The 22,405-nt window shown below is 40.7% G+C and overlaps 1 protein-coding gene across 1 annotated transcript; it reads left to right on the top strand.

Moving 5' to 3' along the window:
* Nucleotides 1-3,001: 3,001 nt before the first annotated feature.
* Nucleotides 3,002-5,418, top strand: LOC143925316 (olfactory receptor 5AR1-like). The gene has a single exon (XM_077449896.1). The coding sequence runs from the start codon at nt 3,429-3,431 to the stop codon at nt 4,359-4,361; it is 933 nt and encodes a 310-aa protein (XP_077306022.1). The 5' UTR covers nt 3,002-3,428; the 3' UTR covers nt 4,362-5,418.
* The last annotated feature ends 16,987 nt before the right edge of the window (nt 5,419-22,405 follow it).

The raw sequence follows: 22,405 nt of genomic DNA, 5'->3' as shown, positions 1-22,405 counted from the left end.
CATGCCTGCGTAATGTGTGATTGACATGTGCAATTTGGTTCCTAAAACTGGTCATCCCAAGACCTCCTGCTCTCTAGCTCCCTTGTCACCTCCTCCCATGCTCGCCTCCAGGATTTCTCCAGAGCTTCTCCCATCCTTTGTAACTCCCTACACCAATCTGTCTGACTCTCCCCTAATCTATCCATCTTTAGACGATCCCTGAAAACCCTTCTCTTCAAAGAAGCCTATCCTGCTTCTAACTAACACTGTTTTACTGCCTCCATCAGCTCATCCCCCCACAGCTATTACCTTTTGTATCAATTTCCCCTTCCTTTTTAGATTGTAAGCTCTAGTGAGCAGGGTCCTCTGATTCCTCTTGTACCAAATTGTAATGTAACTGTAATGTCTGCCCTCATGTTGTAAAGCGCTGAGCAAACTGTTGGCGCTATATAAAACCTGTATAATAATATTATAATAATAATAATAATAATAATAATAATAAAAAATAGATGTTCATACAAATTTGTTAGTATTCGTACATTCAATTCAAACATCTGAATAGCTGAAAGAACCAAAATACGAAAATGACGAAATTACAAATTGTAATAGAATGTATAAACAACTGACTCCATCTTAGATTCTCTTTCATTCACATAAAGTAGAAGTGAACTTTTCTTATGTGTGTGTTTTACCATAATAAGCTTAAAAGTTTGCATAGAACCCACACCCTATGAGATATGGTGGTTAAGCTGAATTTGTGTCAGCAAAGTCATTAGCTATTTCTTGTTATCTAGTCAAGCAGCCTAACTCTTGATAAGAAAGTACTGAGTGTAAGTTTGTAAAAACCCTTAGACATGCATTTTTACTGGTATATACAGTATACTACCGATGTGTTCAATAAAAGTCAGAGATCTTATGAGCACACTCCAGATTGTTTCCCGTGTCTCATGTGGTCTCTCATGGATCCAAGGATCCCGGTGGTCTGCCTGAATTAACCAAGGATGGTCGTCCAGAACCAGAATTCCTTTCACGAATAAGCAAAATAACGAACATGCAAAAATACGAACTTAAGAACGGACAAACTTACAAAAATCTGAAACAATAAAAGAAAGAAAATTACATCTATAACAAATTATTTGCATTTCGTATTTTCAATCCTTTGTCTGTTGGTAATTTTGTATGTTTGTATTTTCATTTGTTTTTTTTATCTGTTTGTACTTTTGTTTGTTCGTGTTCCTGAATCATTCTTTTGAATGGACAGTGAAAGTGTATCTTGATATGTATGTTCATAATTTTGTGTTCTCCAATAGTTCTTTCGAATGGGCAGTGTATTAATGAGTGATGTATTTTACTTAAAGCGGGGTTCCACCCTAAAGTGGAACTTCCACTGATCGGAAACCCTCCCCCCCTCCGGTGTCACAATTGGCACCTTTCAGGGGGGAGGGGGTGCAGATACATGTGTAAGACAGGTATTTACACCCACTTCCGGGCATAGACTCCCGTGGGAGTCTATGCCTCTTCCTGTCCCTGCGCGCTGTCTACTGGGACACACACAGGTCCCAGAGACAGCGCGGACAATTCCTATTGCGCTGCGCGACTCGCGCATGCGCAGTAGGGAACCGGTATTTGTAGCTGCTGGCTTTTAATATTTTTTTCCACAGTGCAGTCCTGCTTTAATATCTTTAGCCAATCAGCTTATCCCTTTGTGTCTGAGTCACACGGCATTCCTGAATCTTTTTAGATTCAGTTGAGGAGGAGACGGAAGTCAGGTCTGGTGACTGAGGGAGTGGACTGGAGTAAGTACAGGACTTATTAGAAAAGCAAGCATAGGATTATTATTCTTTATTTCCTACAAAAGTACGAATCAACGAAAAAGGCAATCTCACAAAAGTAACAATTACTAAATTACAACAGGGGTTATTGTAAAGATAGAGTGAGGGTTTAGATCCTCTGTCAGGTTTTTTATTGCTGTCTTTGTTCCAGCTGGGGAGATTCACCTTCTCGTTTTGTCCTGGTGACCATTGTCCGTACGTCTGAAAGTGATGAGCAATTCAACATTTTGAGCTGTCCCAAGAACAGGATCAGAGAGGAAATCTTACAAAGGGGACACCTTTCCGAAAGGGAGATTTTCCTCATTGCCTCTGACCTCCTATTGTGTCTACAAGACAGAAAGCTAAAGAAATTTTTTTTTCCTCGTGTGACACAGATGGCAAAAAAAAAAAAAAATGGGGATTTTACCTTTTCCTGCTCTATCCTAAATTAAAAATAATGTGAATTTAGAAATACTTTATTGAAGTTTGCAAATGGTAAAAAGCAACATTTAACATGAGATTATTAAGTTGAAGCTTATATGAGATTTTAGTGATTAGATCTACCTTAAGGTCCCTTCATGCTACTGAGATTGATAATTGAGGATCTTTACCGCACTTTCCTGTAGTGAGGTCTCACTTTATGGTAAAGGAGAAAATACACCAATCTACCAGACTGAATGTTTATCATCTATAGAAATGATTGCATTTCATTCTTCTCATACAGACTATAGCACAAATTACAATCATCATTTTTTCAGGTAAAGCCAAATGCCACTTACACACGATCGAATTGTCCGGCGTACTTAGTCCGGCAAACAATCCGGCGGATAGTCAGGCGGACTTTCTACCGAACGGACTTGGCCACACACACACGGACACACAGAAAGTCTGGCGTTTGCTAGCGCGACTAGCGGGACTAGAAAAAGGAAGTTCAATAGCCAGTAGCCAATAGCTTCCTTTTTCGTACTTGCTTCTGAGCATGCGTCATTCTTAGTCCGCCGGACTAGCATACTGACGAACGTATTGTCCGCTGAAACCCAAGTCCGGCGGAAAGATTGGAGTGCAAAAATACTTTCTAAGTCCGCCAAACTTTACGCTGGAAAAGTCCGCTAAAGCCCACACATGATCGAATTGTCCGCTGAAATGCGTTTCATCGGACTAAGTACGCCGGACAATTCGCTTGTGTGTACGCGGCATAAGTCAGATTTTCTTTCTTTTTGGGTTGCGACAGGAATAACTGACTTTTCTCCATCTCCTGAATAATGGACGATAAATATTACACTCTGCCAATATCTGAGAATTTTTTGTGAAGAATTATAAGATTTAACATCGCTGATAGTATCAAGAAACCGGTTCATGTTTTCTGTGCATAATTTCAGTCAAATTCTTAACTTTCGCTGATAGAATTTCTCTCTTCATCATTTTAGATTGCCACAAATCAAGTCTTCCTTTAAGTCACAGAATAAAGTGAATTGTATTGTATCTGCAGGTTTTTTTCTTAAACAAGAAGAGAATCAAAAATCAGAATTAAAGTTGTATTTCTGTAGTGTTTTTTGATGATCAACAGCTGAAACATTTATAAGATTAACTTTTTTCCTACTTAAAATAAATAAGTAAAATATTGGTAAATATATTGGAATGGGAAATCAGACAATTTTGAAGGAATTCCTCCTCGCTGGATTGTCTGACCTTCCTCTTCTCCAGCTTCCTCTTTTTCTCTTCTTTCTTCTCATCTACCTTCTGACATTAATCTGGAATTTTCTGATTATTGTTGTCATAGTCACCGACTCTCACCTCCATATTCCTATGTATTTCTTCCTTGGGAACCTGGCCGGTTTGGACCTTTGTTATTCCTCATTGACTGTCCCACGAATGTTATTTGATCTTCACACCAAGACAAAGACAATTTCCATACAGGCTTGTATAACCCAAGTCTTCTTTCTTCTTTATTTTGCCAGTTGTGATATTTTCCTGTTGTCTGCCATGTCCTATGATCGATATACCGCCATTTGTCAGCCATTACATTACACACAGATCATGAGTTGGAAAGTCTGTGTACAGTTGGTGTCCATTGTGTGGTGTCTCAGCTTTACCCAGTCTTTAGTTCACACACTTCATGCCCTCAAATTGACATTTTGTGGATCAGATATTATAGAAAGCTTCTTCTGTGACCTTCCCCTATTGTTTCGGATCTCCTGCAGTGACACCTTCATCAATATTCTGCTTGTTTTTCTTTTGGGTAGCTTAATTTCAGCTGGGTCTATAACACTGACCTTCCTGCCCTATGTCTATATAATCAAAACTGTTCTTAATATACAATCTAAGGGAAATAGAAGGAAAGTTTTCTCTACTTGTACCTCTCACCTGACAGTGGTGTTTATGTATTATGGCTCCATTATGTTAAACTATTTTGGATCAAGTACTCGTCATCATTTTGCTGGTGACAAAGTTGTGTCCGTCTTTTACACGGTGATCCTTCCTGTCCTCAATCCTCTCATTTACAGTCTGAGGAACCAGGATTTCAAAACAGCATTTCAAAGGGTTTTCAGGAAGAACTCGCTGCCGAAATAGAGGTAGAGAAAGACAGAAACTTACTTGTTTGACCTATGTAGGAAATCCATTGAACTGCTGTGTCTTTTTGGAAAGATGTTCCTACTTTTCTAGTCTCAAATACACAACAGGACATGAGTAAAAATCTCTCCAAGGAGATCAGAGATACTCTCTTAGCCCTTGTACACACCGATGGAAATTGTCCGATCGGACCGTGTTTTCGGATAATCCGACCGTGTGTGGGCTCCATCGGACTGTTTCCGTCGGAATATCCGACCGACAAAGTTTGAGAGCTGGATATAAAAAATTTCCGACAACATTGACTTTGTCCGATCGTTTTGTAGAGAATTCCAATCAGACAAAGTGCCACGCATGCTCAGATCAAATTCCTAGACCAAAGCTATTGGCTACTAACTAAATTACGTCATCACGTTATGAACAATCGGATTTTCCGACAATTTTGTCCGACCGTGTGTATGCAACACCAGTTTCGGACAAAATCCGTCGGGCAAAATCCGACGGATTTTGTTGTCGGAATGTCCGACCGTGTGTACAAGGGCTAAGACAATTGTCCCTGGGACACATATCTCTATGGGAAGATTTCCTTCACCTACTGGGTGTTCTATCTGTTTACTTATATGAATTGCAGACAACACATTCTGTATCTACTGTATATCCAAATAAGCTGTTTGCTAATGTCATCATTAAAATAGAGGACATGCTTTGGGGTAACACTAGGGATGGTCTCAGCCCGAGCCTAAGTTCGGGCTGAATTTTGATTGTTCGGACGTTCCGCGAACAATGAACAATATGCGGTGTTTGCCAAAAATTTGAACGTTAAGTTCATTAAAGTCTATGGGATATCAACATGAAAATCCAAATGTGCTCATTTTAAAGGCTTATATGCAAGTTATTGTCATAAAAAGTGTTTGGTGACCCGGTTCCTGCCCCAGGGGACATGGATCAATGCAATTTTTTATTTTTTAAACTGCCTTTTTTTCGGGAGCAGTGATTTTTGTAATGCTTAAAGTGAAACAATAAAAATAAAATATTTCTTTAAATATCGTGCCTGGGGGGGGGGGGTGTCTATAGTACGCCTGTAAAGTGATGCATTTTTCCCATAAAACATAAAACTCATTGAAAAAATGGCATGGGTCCCCCGCCCCCCCCAGTCCATAACAAGGTCCTTTGGGTCTGGTATGAATATTAAGGGGAACCCTGAAGCAAAATGAAAAAAAAATTGCGGGGGTCCCCCAAAATCCATACCAGGCCCTTCAGGTCTGGTATGGAAATTAAGGGGAACCCTGTGTCAAATTAAAAAAAAGGTTTAGGGGTCCCCCCCAAAATCCATACCAGACCCTTATCTGAGCACGCAAAAAGAGGGGGGCAAGAGAGTAACCATACCAGGCCACATGCTTGTGGTAAATGACCGGGAACTTTTGGTGTGTCCGGCAACAGGTAGCGCTCCTCTTTTTTATTTAATATTTTATCTGCAATGCCCTTATTTAGGAATTATTTTAACTTAGATCTAAACTCTTTGTAAGGTTTTTTTTTTCAACTCCTGATAGGTTGTTTTGTCCATTACTAGTTTATTAAGTTTCATCCCATAATCCTCCTTGGTTAGCACCACCAGTCCCCCCCCCCCCCCTTAGTCCGCAGGTCTTATTAAGCCCCATACACACTATCAGTTTTTCTGCTGAGTTTTTCCTTCAGATTTACCAAAACCATATAATATGAGGTCAAACCTCAGGAGTTTCAATGTGTATGCAATCAGGAAGGCCCTTGTACTACATGGTTTTGGTAAACCTGAAGGAAAAACTCAGCAGAAAAACTGATAGTGTGTATGGGGCTTTACTATATTTTTGCGCTTTTCCAACTTCTTTATCCCTTGTCATACCCTATCGTTCCTATTGGGTTTCTCTGGTACTACATTATTTATCTCCTTTTCCACCATTTTTTTAAACACCTCGATGTGTTGGTTAGAACTGGATTTGGGGTTGAAGGTGGACTTGTTTTTTTAGACCACTGTGTATATAAACCGAATTCAATGGTTGCTTTTTACTTTCCCCTTTCTCTAGATAATATTTCTTTAAGTTTAATTTTCTGATAAATTTCTGTAAATCAATAAACGCCTCAAACTGGTTGAAAGGTTTATTGAGGGGCATATTTAATTCCTTTGTCCAATACTAGTAATTCCTCTTGAGAGAACACTATATCTGTTAAATTAAATATTCCATGACCTAGCACTTAGGGACAATATTGCCTAGAAAACCAATATTCATATATAGGAGAGCAAAGAGAGTAATGCCGCGTACACACGGGCGGACTGTATGGCGTACTTAGTCCGTCGAAACACATTTCAGCGGACAGTCCGCTCGTGTGTGGGCTTCAGCGGACTTTTTCAGCGTGCAGTCCGGAGTACTAAGAATTTCGTATTTTTCGAAATTCTGTCCGTCATACTTTGGTTTCAGCGGACAATCCGCTCGTCAGTATGCTAGTTCGACGGACTAAGAATGGCAAATCCCCAGAAATTATTTACACGGCAGAAGGGTGCTTTGCTGTGTATTGGACTTCCTATTTCTAGTCCCGTCGTACGTGCTGTACACGTCATGGCGCAAACTTTCGACGGACTGTTTGGGTATCCGTGTGTGGTCAAGTCCGTTCAGTGGAAAGTATGACGGACTATCCGTCGGATTGTATGACGGACTAAGTACGCCATACAGTCCGCTCGTGTGTACGCGGCATAAGAGACATGGTTGTAAAGAACGTACCTGAACCCCCTAAATGATTGACCTTGTTTGATTACAAGGGCTTTTTTAGATGTGGCAAGTGCAAGCCTTGTAGGTTGACAAAGGAGTGTAGAAAAATTACAGAATTCCATTCCCAGGTTACTAAACAACAATTTAAAATTTATAAGTTCATTACATGCAGTAGTACGCATGTCACCTACGTGCTGGAGTGCAGCTGTGGACTCCAGTACGTAGGTAGAACAACTAGGGCCTTGTCGAAAACGAATTGGTGAGCATATTAGAAATATTAAAAAGGGATATAAATACCACTGTGTTTCCAAACACTTTAGGGATGCACACAATAGGGATCCCTGCCATCTTAAAATCTATGCAATAGATAAAATTGAACAGAACTGAAGAAATATTAACATGCGTAGGGAAATTTCACAGAATGAAACCTACTGGATTTTCAAATTAAATTCAATGAGGCCTTGGGGAATGAACGTGGAATTAGATATTAATTGAAAACAAAAAAGAGAAGACACCTAGAGGAAAAGTGGAGAGCGCTGCACACCCCAAAATATAAATTGTACAAAAAGAAAGAAAGGATTTCCCCGATGGGGCTTTTTGGCAGCGGAATAGCAAAGTCAAGTACCTTTGTCATGGTTGTATATAAAGAAATTGATTTATTCAAAAAAAATGTCCAATGTCATAGTACAGTTCAATACAGTGTGTACAGTATATCATCTGGTTCAGAGAATACATATTACATATTCCACAATCCATTAAAACAAACATGTATAATTACACATAGTTATAGTATATATAGTAGTTGAGCCCCTGCGCGTTTCGACCAGCATATGGTCTCTTCAGGGGGACAGATGGATCTGGAAGAATTTACATGAATTCAGAGTTAAAAAAAATATGTCAATATAGATAACCTTAGGTGAGCCAATGATGGTATATTTACCGCTCAAAAGTGGAATGGGTATTCCTATCACCCAGGATTCTAAGAGCCGCTTAAGGAATCCGAAAGGTCTCTGATGCTCGCCCCCAGTCCACCCAGGAAGGAAGAAAGCCCACCCCGAGGGACTTACAAGGAGCCACACTATTCACGCCCCTGGAGGGACGGAGGAACCTGCGCCTGCAATCAATACCCAATGGCAATCATTTAGTAATTATGTAAAGTTAGATAAGTAAACTCATAGTGGTTTCACCAGAGTGTCATTATATTATAAGTAATTCTAAGGCCGCGTACACACGAGCGGACTGTATGGCCTACTTAGTCCGTCATACAATCCGACGGACAGTCCGTCATACTTTCGAATGAACGGACTTGACCACACACAGATGCACAAACAGTCCGTCGAAAGCTTGCGCGATGACGTGTACAGCACGTACGACGGGACTAGAAATAGGAAGTCCAATACACAGCAATGCAACCTTCCGCCGTGTAAATCCTTTCTGAGCATGCGCCATTCTTAGTCCGTCGAACTAGCACACTGACGAGCGGATTGTCCGCTGAAACCAAAGTATGACGGACAGAATTTCGAAAAATCCGAAATACTTAGTACGCCAAACTGCACACTGAAAAAGTCCGCTGAAGCCCACACACGAGCGGACTGTCCGCTGAAATGTGTTTCGACGGACTAAGTACGCCATACAGTCCGCCTGTGTGTACGCGGCTAAAGTGTATATAAGTATATAAATAGGACAGACGATAGAACAAGGAGTTATTAATTAATAATTTGGCACGGTATCGTATATATGTCCCGTGAACGTAGTAATTTGATCAGTATTAAAGAGTAGTGTCCTTAAATAAAAGAAGCATATTGATGTAAAAAAATATTCAAATTAGATATTAATTGTTTTTTTAGAAGATTATTGATGTAATGTTTTTTTCCCTTTTGTAATTTTATTTTTATGCATATTTATTTTTATTTTATTTTATTGTATTTTTATTTATTATTTAGTTTATGATTCAGAAGAAATTATAATAAAAAAAGAGTTTTTGAGGAAGGGTAAAGGGGCATAATTGAGAGATCATTATATATGCATAATAAGAAACTTTTAATGTATCACTATATCTGAAACTGTGACCTGTAATAGCATTTTACATACATCTGTTATATTCTACTTTTAGAGAAGAGTTTTGTTTGTTGCTAACCAGCCGGTGAAAGACTAAAATGAATTGCTTATTAATGTAAAAGCTGCCCAGCCATGTACGTGGGGTTAATTCAGTTATTTTATTTACCATCTATGCAAAGCTGTGGGGGTGGAACCTGAAGGACTGGCGGTACTAGTATAGGTATACGGTCATGTTTGCCGGAGTAAAGATGGCCAACCTGCGACTTCCGATGACGTACTTCCGGCGGAACCCCGCGGCCGGAAATACAGCATCCAAAATGGCTGAATAGGTACATCCGGTTGCGCACTTCCGGTTTATGATGATTTCCGGGCAGTCGCATCCGGTCGGTAAGCGGAACAGATGGGAGGGACACACTGCTAATTAAAACTGGGGCATTATAAAAGAGGGGGAATGGAATACAACGACAGCCACCTGATGACGCAATTACCGATTTGCGAAACGCGTAGCGGCTGTCTGAACCCCTTGAGTTGAAAGAGAGGCTGGGACGTATTCCTGTATATCCATGGGCAACCACTGAAGGAGTGGAATGGAGGGTGAGGTAGATTTGCTTCCCATATCCACGTACATTGCTGGACAAGCTTGGTGCCGGCTGGGGCACTGGTCCATATGAGTGCACACCTGATTGATTTTAAACAATTTTTAATAAATTTGCATTTACTTGCTACACTATGATGGTCCTTTGTATGTCTCTTTGAGCCACATTAGTACGAGAGGTTTTACTTTCCATGAGGAGAAATCATTTATGTGACCAGTGAAGGAATGGTTATCCTTAAATGAACCAAAGGCGAAAACACAGACTAGGTCTGGTGAGTGGCCATTCTATTCGGTGGTGGTAGAAGCACTCAGTCGGTGTTTGTATTAAGCACTTTGGGTTGAGATAGAAGCACTATCAAGAAAATTGCAAGCACTGAAGAGACTGTTTACATCCATGCACTATATTTATGCACTAAGCACTTTTTCTTATAGGAGAAACTAAAGCACTTGTAACATTAATGGTATATTAGGTTATAATGTGGTTTATATTGTATGTGGTATACAGAAAGTATTTTTTGTTACACTGTTGAAGTTGTCTATTGTGGATGATTTTTTCACAGCAACCCTATATAATTTTGGGGACTTGAGCACTTTAGCTATTTGTGGTTTGATTAGGATAAATTGTATTTATTTATTTATTTGTTGATACCAGTGCAGGGGTTGGTGGTTTGGTTGACAGACACATCCTGCATTGGTGCCATCACATATTTTCTTCTTTTTTTGTGGGTTTATAGTTTGCAAAAGTGGAACTCTTTGGAAGGTGTGTGTCCAAGTATATCTGGCGTAGAAGGAACACTGCATTTCATAAAAAGAACATTATACCAACAGTAAAATATGGTGGTGGTAGTGTGATGGTCTGGGGCTGTTTTGCTGCTTCAGGACCTGGAAGACTTGCCGTGATAAAAGGAACTATGAATTCTGCTGTCTACCAAGAGATCCTGAAGGAGAATGTCCGACCATCTGTTTGTGTACTCAAGCTGAAACAAACTTGGGTTCTGCAGCAGGACAATGATCCTAAACACACCAGCAAATCCACCACCGAATGGCTGAAGAAAAACAAAATGAAGACTTTGGAGTGGCCTAGCCAAAGTCCTGACCTGAATCCTATTGAGATGTTGTGGTATGACCTTAAAAAGGCCGTTCATGCTCGAAAACCCTCTAATGTAACTGAATTAGGACAATTCTGCAAAGATGAGTGGGCCAAAATTCCTCCAGGACGCTGTAAAAGCCTCATTGCAAGTTATCGCAAACGCTTGGTTGCAGTTGTTGCTGCTAAGGGTGGCCCAACCAGTTATTAGGTTTAGGGGGCAATCACTTTTTCACACAGGGCCATGATGGTTTGGATTTTTTTCACCTTTAATAATAAACACCTTCATTTACAAATTGCATTTTGTGTTTACTTGTGTTGTCCTTGACTATTGTTTAAATTGGTTTGATGTTCCGAAACACTTAAGTGTGACAAACATGCAAAGGAACAGGAAATGAGGAAGGGGGCAAACACTTTTTCACACCACTGTATTTGTAACACATGTTTTAGACTCTACGGATTTTCCCTTTAGATATGGACTCCTCAGGCCACCAATTTTGCATTTAAATAATTGATGTGTGCCCTGGGGGCCAAAGGCATCACCAAATTGACCAGTTTCTCCAGCGTTGTCTTCCTGTTTATTTGTTTGACACCTAAATAAAGTTTTTTTTTTTTTTTTGGTTCAAGAAATACTTGCCTATGTGTTTTACCTCGAAAAGGACAGTTTATTTGTGAGTAGGCAGGTACATTTCAAAAATAAAAAGTCAAATTAACAAGGGGCACCAACACCAAGCAACATCCTCAAGATTAAAAAAAAAACAAAAAAACAATACAATAAAAAGATAACAATGGTGTTGTGGTAAGTTGACACACAAAACACACCAACAAAAATTACGAAGATGAGCAAAATGTCAAAAAAAGGAGATCTTGATTAAAAAAACCAACCGCAAAATTTAAACAAAAAAATAAGTAAAATGATTGGGGAGATGTGACAAATAAAAATATTGTATTCATAAAATCAGGAAAAAGAATAAAGAAATAAGTATTGGAGACGTGCGTGTGTGAATATGAGCAGCAAAACTATTTAATTCTTGTAGCATTATACATGACCAAAACGCGAAACATGTAGAACGGCAGAATATATTTAAGATCGGTTCTGTAATTGATACCCTGTCTAGTGTAATCCTTTCTTATATTGAATATTAATGTACAATTTTTCATCCTTTGGGTATATATAACTAATGGATATAGATATGGATATTGTCTAAAATGTACTAATATACACAGGATATAAAGCAGTACTTGATATGCTTTTACTCTTTTTTTATTTTTTTATTTTTTATAAATAAATAATTTTTTTACATATTATTTTTCTTTTCTTGTTTTTCCCTTTTGTATATTTAAATATAATATTATGCCTAAAAAGTCCAACATAACCAACACTTTTTTTTGAGTTTTTTTTTTGTGTGTGGGTTTTTCTCCCCTTTCCCCATCTTTTTCCCCTCATTTTGTTTTATTTTCATAAATAAAAAGAGAATGCGCTGCATTAAACAATTTGTTTACATTGCAGCGTGACGAATGTGCTATTTCGATTACGAGCGGTAGTTTTACTTGACCGAGCGCTTCCGTCTCAGAATTTATTCTGAGCATGCGTGGCACTTTGTCCGTCGGACTAGGCTACAGACGATCGGAATTGACGCGCATCGGATCATGTTGTCAGAAAATTTTAGATCCAGCTCTCAAACTTTGTTGGTCGGATATTTCAACGGAAAAAGTCTGATGGAGCCCACACACGGTCGGATTATCCGACAACACGGTCCAATCGGATCGGAATGTCCAGTCGAGTGTACGGGGGCTAACAGGTTTTCTTCTAAAGCCGCGTACACACGGGCGGACTGTATGGCCAACTTAGTCCGTCGAAACACATTTCAGCGGACAGTCCGCTCGTGTGTGGGCTTCAGCGGACTTTATCAGCGTGCAGTCTGGCGGACTAAGTATTTCGGAATTTCCGTAATACAGTCCGTCATACTTTGGTTTCAGCGGACAGTCCGCTCGTCAGTAGGCTAGTTCGACGGACTAAGAATGGCGCATGCCCAGAAAGGATTTACACGGCGAAAGGTTACATTGCTGTGTATTGGACTTCCTATTTCTAGTCCCGTCGTACGTGCTGTACACGTCATCGCGCAAGCTTTCGACGGACTGTCTGTGCATCCGTGTGTGGTCAAGTCTGTTCATTCGAAAGTATGACGGACTGTCCGTCGGATTGTATGACGGACTAAGTAGGCCATACAATCCGCCCGTGTGTACGCGGCTTAAGATTGTCCTGTATTTGTCTCCATCCATCTTCCGAACAACTCTGACCAGCTTCCCTGTCCCTGCTGAAGAAAAGCATCCCCACCACATGATATCGCCTGGTATGGATTTTGGGGGAGACTTCACATCATTTTGTTTTCTTAATTCTGTCATAGGGTTCCCCCTAACCACTTCCTGCCAAGACCAATTTTTATCTTTCAGTGCTCTCACACTTTGAATGACAGTTACCCAGTCATGCAACACTGTACCCAAACCACATTTTTATCATTTGTTTCAGACAAATAGAGCTTTCTTTTGGTGGTATTTAGTCAGCACTGTCTTTTTCTTTTTTTGCAATATAAGTAAAAAAATAGCAAACATTTTGAAAAAAAAACACTTTTTTTAAATTTTCGATTATAAAATTTAGCAAATTAGTACTTTTTTGTTCATAAATTTGGGCCAAAATGTATACTTCTACATGTCTTTGGTAAAAAAAATAACCAAAACAAGTGGATATTATTTAGTCTGTTTGAAAGTTATAGAGTCTACAAGCTGTGGTGCAAATCATAACATTTTGATCACACCTGATATACTGATGGCCTATCCCATTTCTTGAGGCCCTGAAATGTCAGGACAGTACAAATATCCCCAAATGACCCCTTTTTGGAAAGTAGACAATACAATGAGGCATAGTGAGTTTTTTGAGGTTGTTGTTTTTTCCCACAATTCTTGGTAAAATTAGGAAATTATTTATTTATTTTCTACACAAAATTGGAATATTAACGGAATATTATTAATGGAATATTATTAAAAGTTATTTCTCACACACAGCATATGCATACTTCCAATTAAACCGCAAAATACATTTTGCCACTCCCCCTGAGTATAGCAATACCACATGTGTGAGACTTTTTTACAGCCTGTTCACATAGAGAGGCCCAACATGCAGGGAGCACCATCAGGCATTCTAGGGGCATAAATTACACATCTAATTTCATTCCTATCTATCACACTTTTGGAGGTCCTTGAGCACCCACAAAATTACCCCATTTTGGAAAGAGGACACCCCAACTTATATTCTATGAGGTATGGGCTGCAGATAGGTACTCGGGTACTCTGATGGGCTGCAGAAGGGAGGGGGTGTTCTTGCTGGCGTCATGTTACAATGTGCCAGTGGGGAAGTGGTTAAAATCCATACCAGACAAAAAAGCCCCCATGCCCCCCTTTTTTTCCTCAATTTTTTTACATTTACATTCTTTTTTGTACAATAATTTTTTTTAAATTTAGCTCTCAGCGGGGAAGCCTTAACAAGATTTTGTGCGATCGGCGGGCGAACATCCCACTAAGTTCCCAGAAAGTTGCTAGATGTTCAGGCCAAACACCCCCCCCCCCCCACAGTTACTCTTGTTGGGCACAGGATTGGGCCCTACTGTTAAAAAGTAGAAAAAAAATTTAACCTGCATGCCCCTGCCAAACAGGTGCAGAAAAGTTGGGCCTTGGGTGTTGGTGGTGCCTGAACACTGTAACCCCTCACAGTTACTCTTGTTGGGTGCAAAAATGGGCCCTGCTGTTAAAAAATAATAAAACAATTGTAATTACATGCTCCTGTCAAACAGGTGAAGGAAAATTGGGCCTTGGGTGCTGGTAGTGCCTGAACACTGTAACCCCTCACAGTTAATCTTGTTGGGTGCAGGAAGGGGGCCTACTGTGAAAAAATTGTAAAAAAAAATGAAATTACACGCCCCTGTCAATCAGGTGCAGAAAAACTTGGTCATTAGGTGTTGGTGGTGCCCTAAATCAAAAATATTGTTAGAAGCTAGCATCATCAATATTCAGGAATAGTATAGGCAGCATATGCAGTCTTCAAGGGATCCCAGATCCCTAGCAAATTCAATCAGTTACATCAGCATCAGGGGCTTGATAGCAGCTGATCCAGGACTTAATTTTGATAAATGTCAGCCTATCAACTGAGTTTGTGGACAGGCACAATCTTTGATCTGCCACAAATCCTCTAACAGCACTGAATGTCCATTCAGAAAGCACGCTGGATTCAGGAAAGGCCAGTAGCTTGATTGCATATTGAGCAAGTTCTGGCCATTGGTCCATCCTCAAGACCCAATAACCCAATGGGTGCTCAGTTGTAAAGGTCTCCAAGTCTGCTCTTGCCCCTAGATATTCCTGCAACATATAATGCAGACTCTGCCAATGGTTGCTTAAACCTAACATCCCTGGGTGCAGAGGACTAAAGAATTGTTTGAAGGCATCGGTCAGCCGGCCACCTTCTCCACCGCTCTTCATCTGACTGAACAAAGCCCCAGAAACACACTCTCTAGGAAATGGTAACCTCCAGGGTTTGGAAAGACACTACACAATTTTTTTTCAAGGAGTCCTGAAGATGTTCCATCCTCAGCTCCCCCTGTGGAGGCAGAATGAGCTTTGCAATATTACCCTTGTAACGTAGATCAAGTTGGGTTGCCAGCCAGTAATGGTCCCTCTCTTTGATACCACAAATCCTAGGGTCCTTTCACAGGCTTTGCAGAATTAGGGAGAATATGCAGCGTAAGTTTGAAGAGGCCTGAGATTCTGAGTCCTCTGGGTCACTAAAAATGACATTGTCAGGAACTACCTCCCCCCAGCCACATACAACTCCTTGGGTTTCTGGGGACTGAAAACCATCCCTTGAAGACTGTTGCGTGTTATGTTCGACATCCATGCTGACACAATCCTCCTCCTCTTTCTCCTGTGTGTTTGGCGACCCCACAGAAATTATATTTGCATAATGTGGGCCCACTGTTCTGCCTCAAATGATTCTACGAAGTGTGGGCCCTAGCAGAAAGACTAGAGGGACAGTGCATGCATCCTTTATCAGTAGCCACTGGCATGACTAAAAGAAGCCAAGCTCCTCTGAGCCTGTCCTGGTGCCATGCTCACACAGGTATTCATTGATGGCCCCCTGGTGTATGAGCAGCCGCTGCAGGAATATTGAGTTCAAACTGGTGGGCATGTCACAAATGAAGCAGTTGGTGGGCAGGTTGAATTCCTGTTAAATGTCAGCCAGCCGAGCACTGACACTGTATGACCATTGGAAATGCCCAAAGACTTTTCTGGCCTGACTCAGAAGATTTTGTAAGCCTGGGTACCTGGTCAAGAAATGCTGCACCACCAAATTCAGGACATGTGCCAAGAATGGAACATGTGTCAAGTGTCCCTGTTGGAAGGTGGAGAGAAGGTTGGTACCATTGTCGCATACAACCAAGCTGGCTCAAGCTTCCATGGCATCAACCACCTCACAGCCTGTCCCTGCAGAGCTGACATAATCTCTGCCCCAATGTGGCTCCTGTCCCCTAGACAGACCAACTGAAGCACCGCATAGAATTTTTTGGCCTGACTGATGCATTGCCCCTTGAACGATTAAGAAAAACTGCTGGTTCAGAGGACAATTAAGCAGAAGAGGACACAGAGGAAGAAGAAGAGGAGGGGGTGGAGCTGACAGATGTGGCAGAATCATCACCAGCTTTTTGAAGGCATGGTGGAACAAGCTCCAATACTGAACCCTGTTCTGCATTCTTCCCAGCTGCCAGCAGAGTTACCCAGTGTGCCATGAGGGAAATTTAACATCCCTGACCATGCCTGCTGGACCACGAGTCAGCAGTAATGTGAACCTTGCTGCTGACCACCCTGTCAAATGAGGCCAAAACATTGCCTTCTACATGACGGTATAGAGCTGGAATGGCCTTACGTGAAAATACATTTCTTTTTGGAACCTGCCACTGTGGTACAGCACATTCCCCAAATTCACAAAAGGGGGCTGAGTCTACCAAGTGAAAAGACAACAGTTGTAGAGCTAGCAATTTGGCCAAGCTACCAAAGTAGATGCTGAGCATGTGGATGGGTGGGACAGTATTTTTTTATGGTTCAGCAACTGGGATAGCAAAATATGCCTAGTGAAATCAACAGGTGGTGTACTGCTAGCAGATTAGTTGCAAGTACTTGTGGTACCTATTGCTATACCGTCATTCCTCTCAGTGCAGGTTTTTGAGAAGACTTGAGGTATAGTAGGGGTTGAGATCCCTGATGAGGAGCAAGGAGAAGTGTGCATTTATTTATGATATGGGTTTTTCAGGTGCTTTTGCCAATGGACTGGTGCCCAAGTGGGTGTTCTGGCCACACATGATCTGCTTCAGACATAGATTACAAACAGCAACGCTACGGTCTGCTGCACATGTGTTGAAAAAAGCCCACACCCATGAACTTTTGGAAGTCAACGGGCAGTCAGCAGCGCCATGCCATCTGTGGTGTGATGCAATAGGGTGGCTGTGGCTGCCCTTAAGCTGGAAAGGGTAGATTTTGTCGGATGGATTTTGTCCAAAACTGTTGCATACACACGGTCGGACAAAGTTGTCGGAAAATCAGATCGTTCAGAACGTGATGACTTAATTTCATTACGATGGGACTATGTTCAGGCTAGTAGCCGATAGCTTTGGTCTAGGAATTTGATCTGAGCATGCGTGGCACTTTGTCCGATCGGAATTCTCTACACACAATCGGACAAAGTCCAATCGGATCATGTTGTCGGAAAATTTTATAGCCCAGCTGGAAAACTTGGTCCGTCAGATATTCCAACGGAAACAGTCCGATGGAGCGCACACACTGTCGGATTATCCGACAACACGGTCCTATCGGACATTGTCCATCGGAATATCCGACCGTGTGTACAAGGGCTAACAGGTACGGGATATTTCAGTCATTGTTTCATTTGTAAATCCAGCTCATCCCAATTGTTGTCATCTTTTTTAATTTTTTTTTTTTTTTTGTATTATTTGACTATATTAGTTATTTTTTTTCCAATTTCTGAACTTTCCATCATTTTATTGTTGATTATTTCCAGCATCACAACTTCCCATTTCAAACTTTTACAAAATGGAGAAATATCTATTAGTAAAATAAGAGATGAAAGGGTAAAGATTGGAAAAATCTAAAACCAGTTATTTATTTCTAAAGGCCCGAGGTGTGTGTTGTTGAGGGATAAATGAATTCGGATGATGCTTGATTCACAGGTATTTATTTCCTTTATTATTTGTTTTACAGGTACGGGACATTTCGGACATTGTTTTATTTGTTGTATTTGTAAAACCAGCTCATCCCCATTTTTGTCATCTTTGTTTATTTTTTATTTATTTTATTTCTTTGTATCAGAGATGGTTCTGCATATCTGTCCAAATAGAAATAATGGATACAGAATATTTTTTTCTTAACTCTTTCATAATACACGACACTCATCACATTGTTTCATTTAGTCACAGTTCAGGTAAAATGTACTTTGTTTTAGTAGATTCAGGGAAAGTAAAGAGTCACGTTTTATTTTATTTTGTTTAACTATTGATCCAACAACTGAGATCACAATATATAATACAAAGAAGGGAGCCATATCGGTAAATAAATGACATAAGATGGGGTGCAACTTATTTGACACACAGTTTATTTTATGTATAAGCTGATACATATGATGAGGTTGTCACTCTCTTCACATTGTATGTTTATGTGTTTCTTTGTTTTAGGGAGACATCAATTAATAATCTATGAAATGTTTTTATTTTTGTGTCATTTTAGATCTCATCTGGTTGTTTCTTGTGCTTTATATTTCACTGATTTTGTTAATAAAGAGATACGTATTGATACATTTAGACAAATAATGTCACTTTTGTATTCACTATTAGTTTATATATTAGTGATCTTCATAGCAGTGTTAAGTATTGACACATTTAAAGGGGAGATGATACTCCCTGATTCATCGTTCATTTATATATTAATTATCTTCATATTTAGATATCTGTTTATTTCCTCGTATTTGTACCTTTTTTTAAGAGGAAGGCTCCTTAGTTACATTGATAATTATAAATAACACTTTGGTCCTGACACATTGAATTACAGACATTGATAAATACTGTTTCAGACATTCTGAAATTAAAGAGGACCTGTCATGGGAGAATATTGGAGGCTGCCGTTGCTGAGCTCCCACTTTAGGAATGTTGGTCCCCTGACCATTATGCCGATGCTTTGAATATGATTCTGAGTTGCTGACCCATAACATGACTTATAATAAGCATTTCTGACACTCCTCTCATACTCACTTAAAGAGGAAGTAAACCCTGATGGGTTTACTTCCTCTTTCATTCCCTGCAAAGGTAAAGCATAATGGACTACTATGCATCGCATCGCATTGCATAGTAGTCCATTATGTGTCACTCACCTGACACAGGAGTCAGCGATGTCGCCGCTGTCCCCAGTAGTCCGGCACATCCATCTTCTTGGTGGGTCTCGCTGCTCCGCCGCTGTCATTCGGCGAAGCCGCAATGACGTCACTCCCGCGCATGTGCACGCGATCTGCCACGCATTGCATATTTGCCGTTGGCGGTGCCGCACTCAGTGCGCCTGCGTGCCGTAGACAGCGGTGCCTGTCTTTCGGCAAATATCTCCTAAACCGTGTAGGTTTAGGAGATATTTCTTGGACCTACAGGTAAGCCTTAAGCTAGGCTTACCTGTAGGTCAAAGTGTGTTGTAAGGGTAAAGGACACTTGTTCTGGGTCTGTGATTTGCCATTTCCAATTTAAACTGTAACTGGATTCAGGGGTTGCCCCTCCATTAGGGGTGCTCGTGTGCCACCCCCCATCTTTGTCACCCCCTATATGCATAATGGGTAAATTAATTTAATGGATAGGCGCATATTCATGTGTCTGGCCCCTTTTTGGTCACCGGCATATGAATTACATCAGCCAGGGTTGTCTTTTGAAGCTCTAATAGGCTTCAAAATAGGATGGACTCGGGATGCAGAGCATTGCGTCTGGAGACCACCCAGGTTTGTTGCAACAGCGAATAAAAATTTGCTTTTTGCAACACTGATTCTCCTCCCAGCCAATCGGGAAGCAGGTGTGAAACCTGTTTCCTGTTTGGCCAAAAGGTCTGGCGATCCTATTGGATGCCTAGCACCGGGAGGAGGAGAGAGGGTCACGCCGCTCTTTGACTTCAGCATTATTAGGTGATAATCTTTTCCCAGGTTGATCTGGCCACTCCCCAGCAAGCACGTCCTCCTTTTGTGCGACACCAAAAAAGCGCAGACAGGCAGATCCAAGACACAATTCCACTCAACTTTCTCGTTGTTTTTAATATTTTGTTGGAATGTTATGCATATGACAGTTTAAAAAAACATGTAAGTCGCTGGCCTTGCTGTATCCATCATGCAGATATAGCACGGTCGGCAAGTGGTTAATGAAGAATATATATTTTTTTTTTTAAATTGAAATCGCATTAACATTTCAGAGTTTATCTTATAATATATTTTATTATATTTGCTTCTGCAGATTTCTATATTGGGGTCTTTATTTCCTGTTGAGATACTGTAAACACTTTATTATTATTATTATTATTATACAGGATTTATATATATTATATATATATATATGTACAGTTGTTAGATGGGACCCAAATAGGCTTCTCTGAAGAGTTGAGTTTTCATGGATCATCTGAAAGTGGACAGAGTAGGAGATAGTCGGACAGAGTTTCAGAGGATGGGCGAGGCTCTGGAGAGGTCCTGGAGGTGAGATTGGGATGAGATGACAAGAAAGCTAGAGAGCAGGAGGTTTTGGGAGTAACAAAGAGAAAGATTAGGTTGGTATTTTGACACTGGTTTAGTGATGTAGCCGGGGGGCTGAGTTGTGGATGGCTTTGAAAATTATTGTTAGTACCTTGAATTTAATTGGGTGAGTGGAAGCCAGGGGAGGGATTGGCCGAGAGGGGTAGTAGACACTGAAAGGTTTGTAAAGTGAATGAGCCGGGCAGCAGCATCCATGATGGACTGAAGGGGGATAGTCAATTTAAAAGTAAGCCAATGAGGAGGGATTTGCAGTAGTCGAGGCGAGAGTTGAATAGGGAGTGAATTAGATTCTTTGTGGTGTCATTGGTTAGGAAGGGGTGTATCTTGGAGATGTTGCGGAGGTTGAGGCAACAAGCTTTGGACAGTGATTGGGTGTGGGGCCAAAAGGATAGCTCAGGATCCTGGATTACACCTAGGACCTTGGCATGGGTTGATTGTTGAGTCATTGATTTTTACAGAGAAATCAGAGGAAGAGGAACGTAGGGGAGGAAATATTATAAGCAAGGATAGATTGAGTTTGAGAAAGTGGTGTGACATCCAGGCTGATATGTCTGTTAGTAAATTAGTAATGTGTGAGGAGACTGATGGAGTGAGCTGATGGTTAGAGAGATACATGTGGGTGTCATTGGTGTAGAAATCTTATTGAAATCCATGGGAGGCAATCAACTGACAAAGAGAAGAGGTGTAAATTGAGAATAGTAGAGTCCCAAGAACAGAACCTTGGGGGACCCAAATGGAGAATGGAAGAGGAGAGGAGGAAGTAGAATTGTAAGTGACACGGAAGGTGCGGTGGGATAGATAGGGTGAGAAGAGTACAGTCACGGAGACCAAAGGCATGGAGTTTTTTGAGAAGGAGGGGGTGATCCACTGTGTCAAAGGCAATGGAGAGGTCCAGGAGGAGTAGTACAGATTACAGAATAGTGTGCATTGGTTTTAGGCAATAGTAGGTCATTTGTGAGTTTAGGGGAACCTGTTTCCGTGGAGCAACAGCCACTTGTGTTCTCTGCAGGGAAAGGAGAAAATACACAAATCTACCAGAATTTATTTTTAATTTGTGTAGAAATAATTGCATTTCAGTCATGTCTTTGGTACATATTTTTAGGGTCATCATCATACAAGTTGGACTATGACTTAAATGAAAATATTATTTATTTCAGGTAAGGTCTTTGTAAAGTCATACTTATATGCCGTGTACACGCGGCTGGAATTTCCATTGGAAACAGTCCGATTGGCGCTTTTAGTCGGATTTTCCGACCGTGCCTATGCCCATCAGTCTTTTTCTGTTGGCATTTCCGTCTTTAGATTGAGAGCCTGTTCTTAATTTTTCCGACAGAAATCCTTTCTATCGGATTTTTTGATCGTGTGTATGCAATTCTGACAACCAAAATTCCGACGCATGCTCGGAAGCTTTAAACTTCCCTTTTATAGTGCCGCTAAGCGTGTTGTATATCGCTGTGTTATTGACCGTCGGAATTTGGTGTAACCGCGTGTAGGCAAGACAGTTTGAGCGAAATTCCATCGGAATTCCGACGGGAAAACCAAGAATTCCGATCGTGTGTACGCGGCATTCATTTCTGGTGTGGCAGGAATTAATGAATTTCCTCTGTCTTTTGGATGATGGATAATGACCATTAAACTCTGCTCTGTGCATCTTTCAGGTACAGCGAATTGATGCTTCACGCA

The sequence above is a fragment of the Lithobates pipiens genome, unplaced genomic scaffold, assembly GCF_037356315.1.
Source record: "Lithobates pipiens isolate NorthernLeopardFrog02 unplaced genomic scaffold, aLitPip1_a1.2 Scaffold_22, whole genome shotgun sequence".
In the NCBI taxonomy this organism is placed as follows: domain Eukaryota; kingdom Metazoa; phylum Chordata; class Amphibia; order Anura; family Ranidae; genus Lithobates; species Lithobates pipiens.
Note: the sequence above shows the minus strand (reverse complement) of the source record. Positions and strands in the feature narration are given on the sequence as shown.

Bases quoted from the DNA above. Each gene is read 5' to 3' on its own strand.
- LOC143925316 (XM_077449896.1), top strand. From the start codon at position 3,429: ATGGGAAATCAGACAATTTTGAAGGAATTCCTCCTCGCTGGATTGTCT.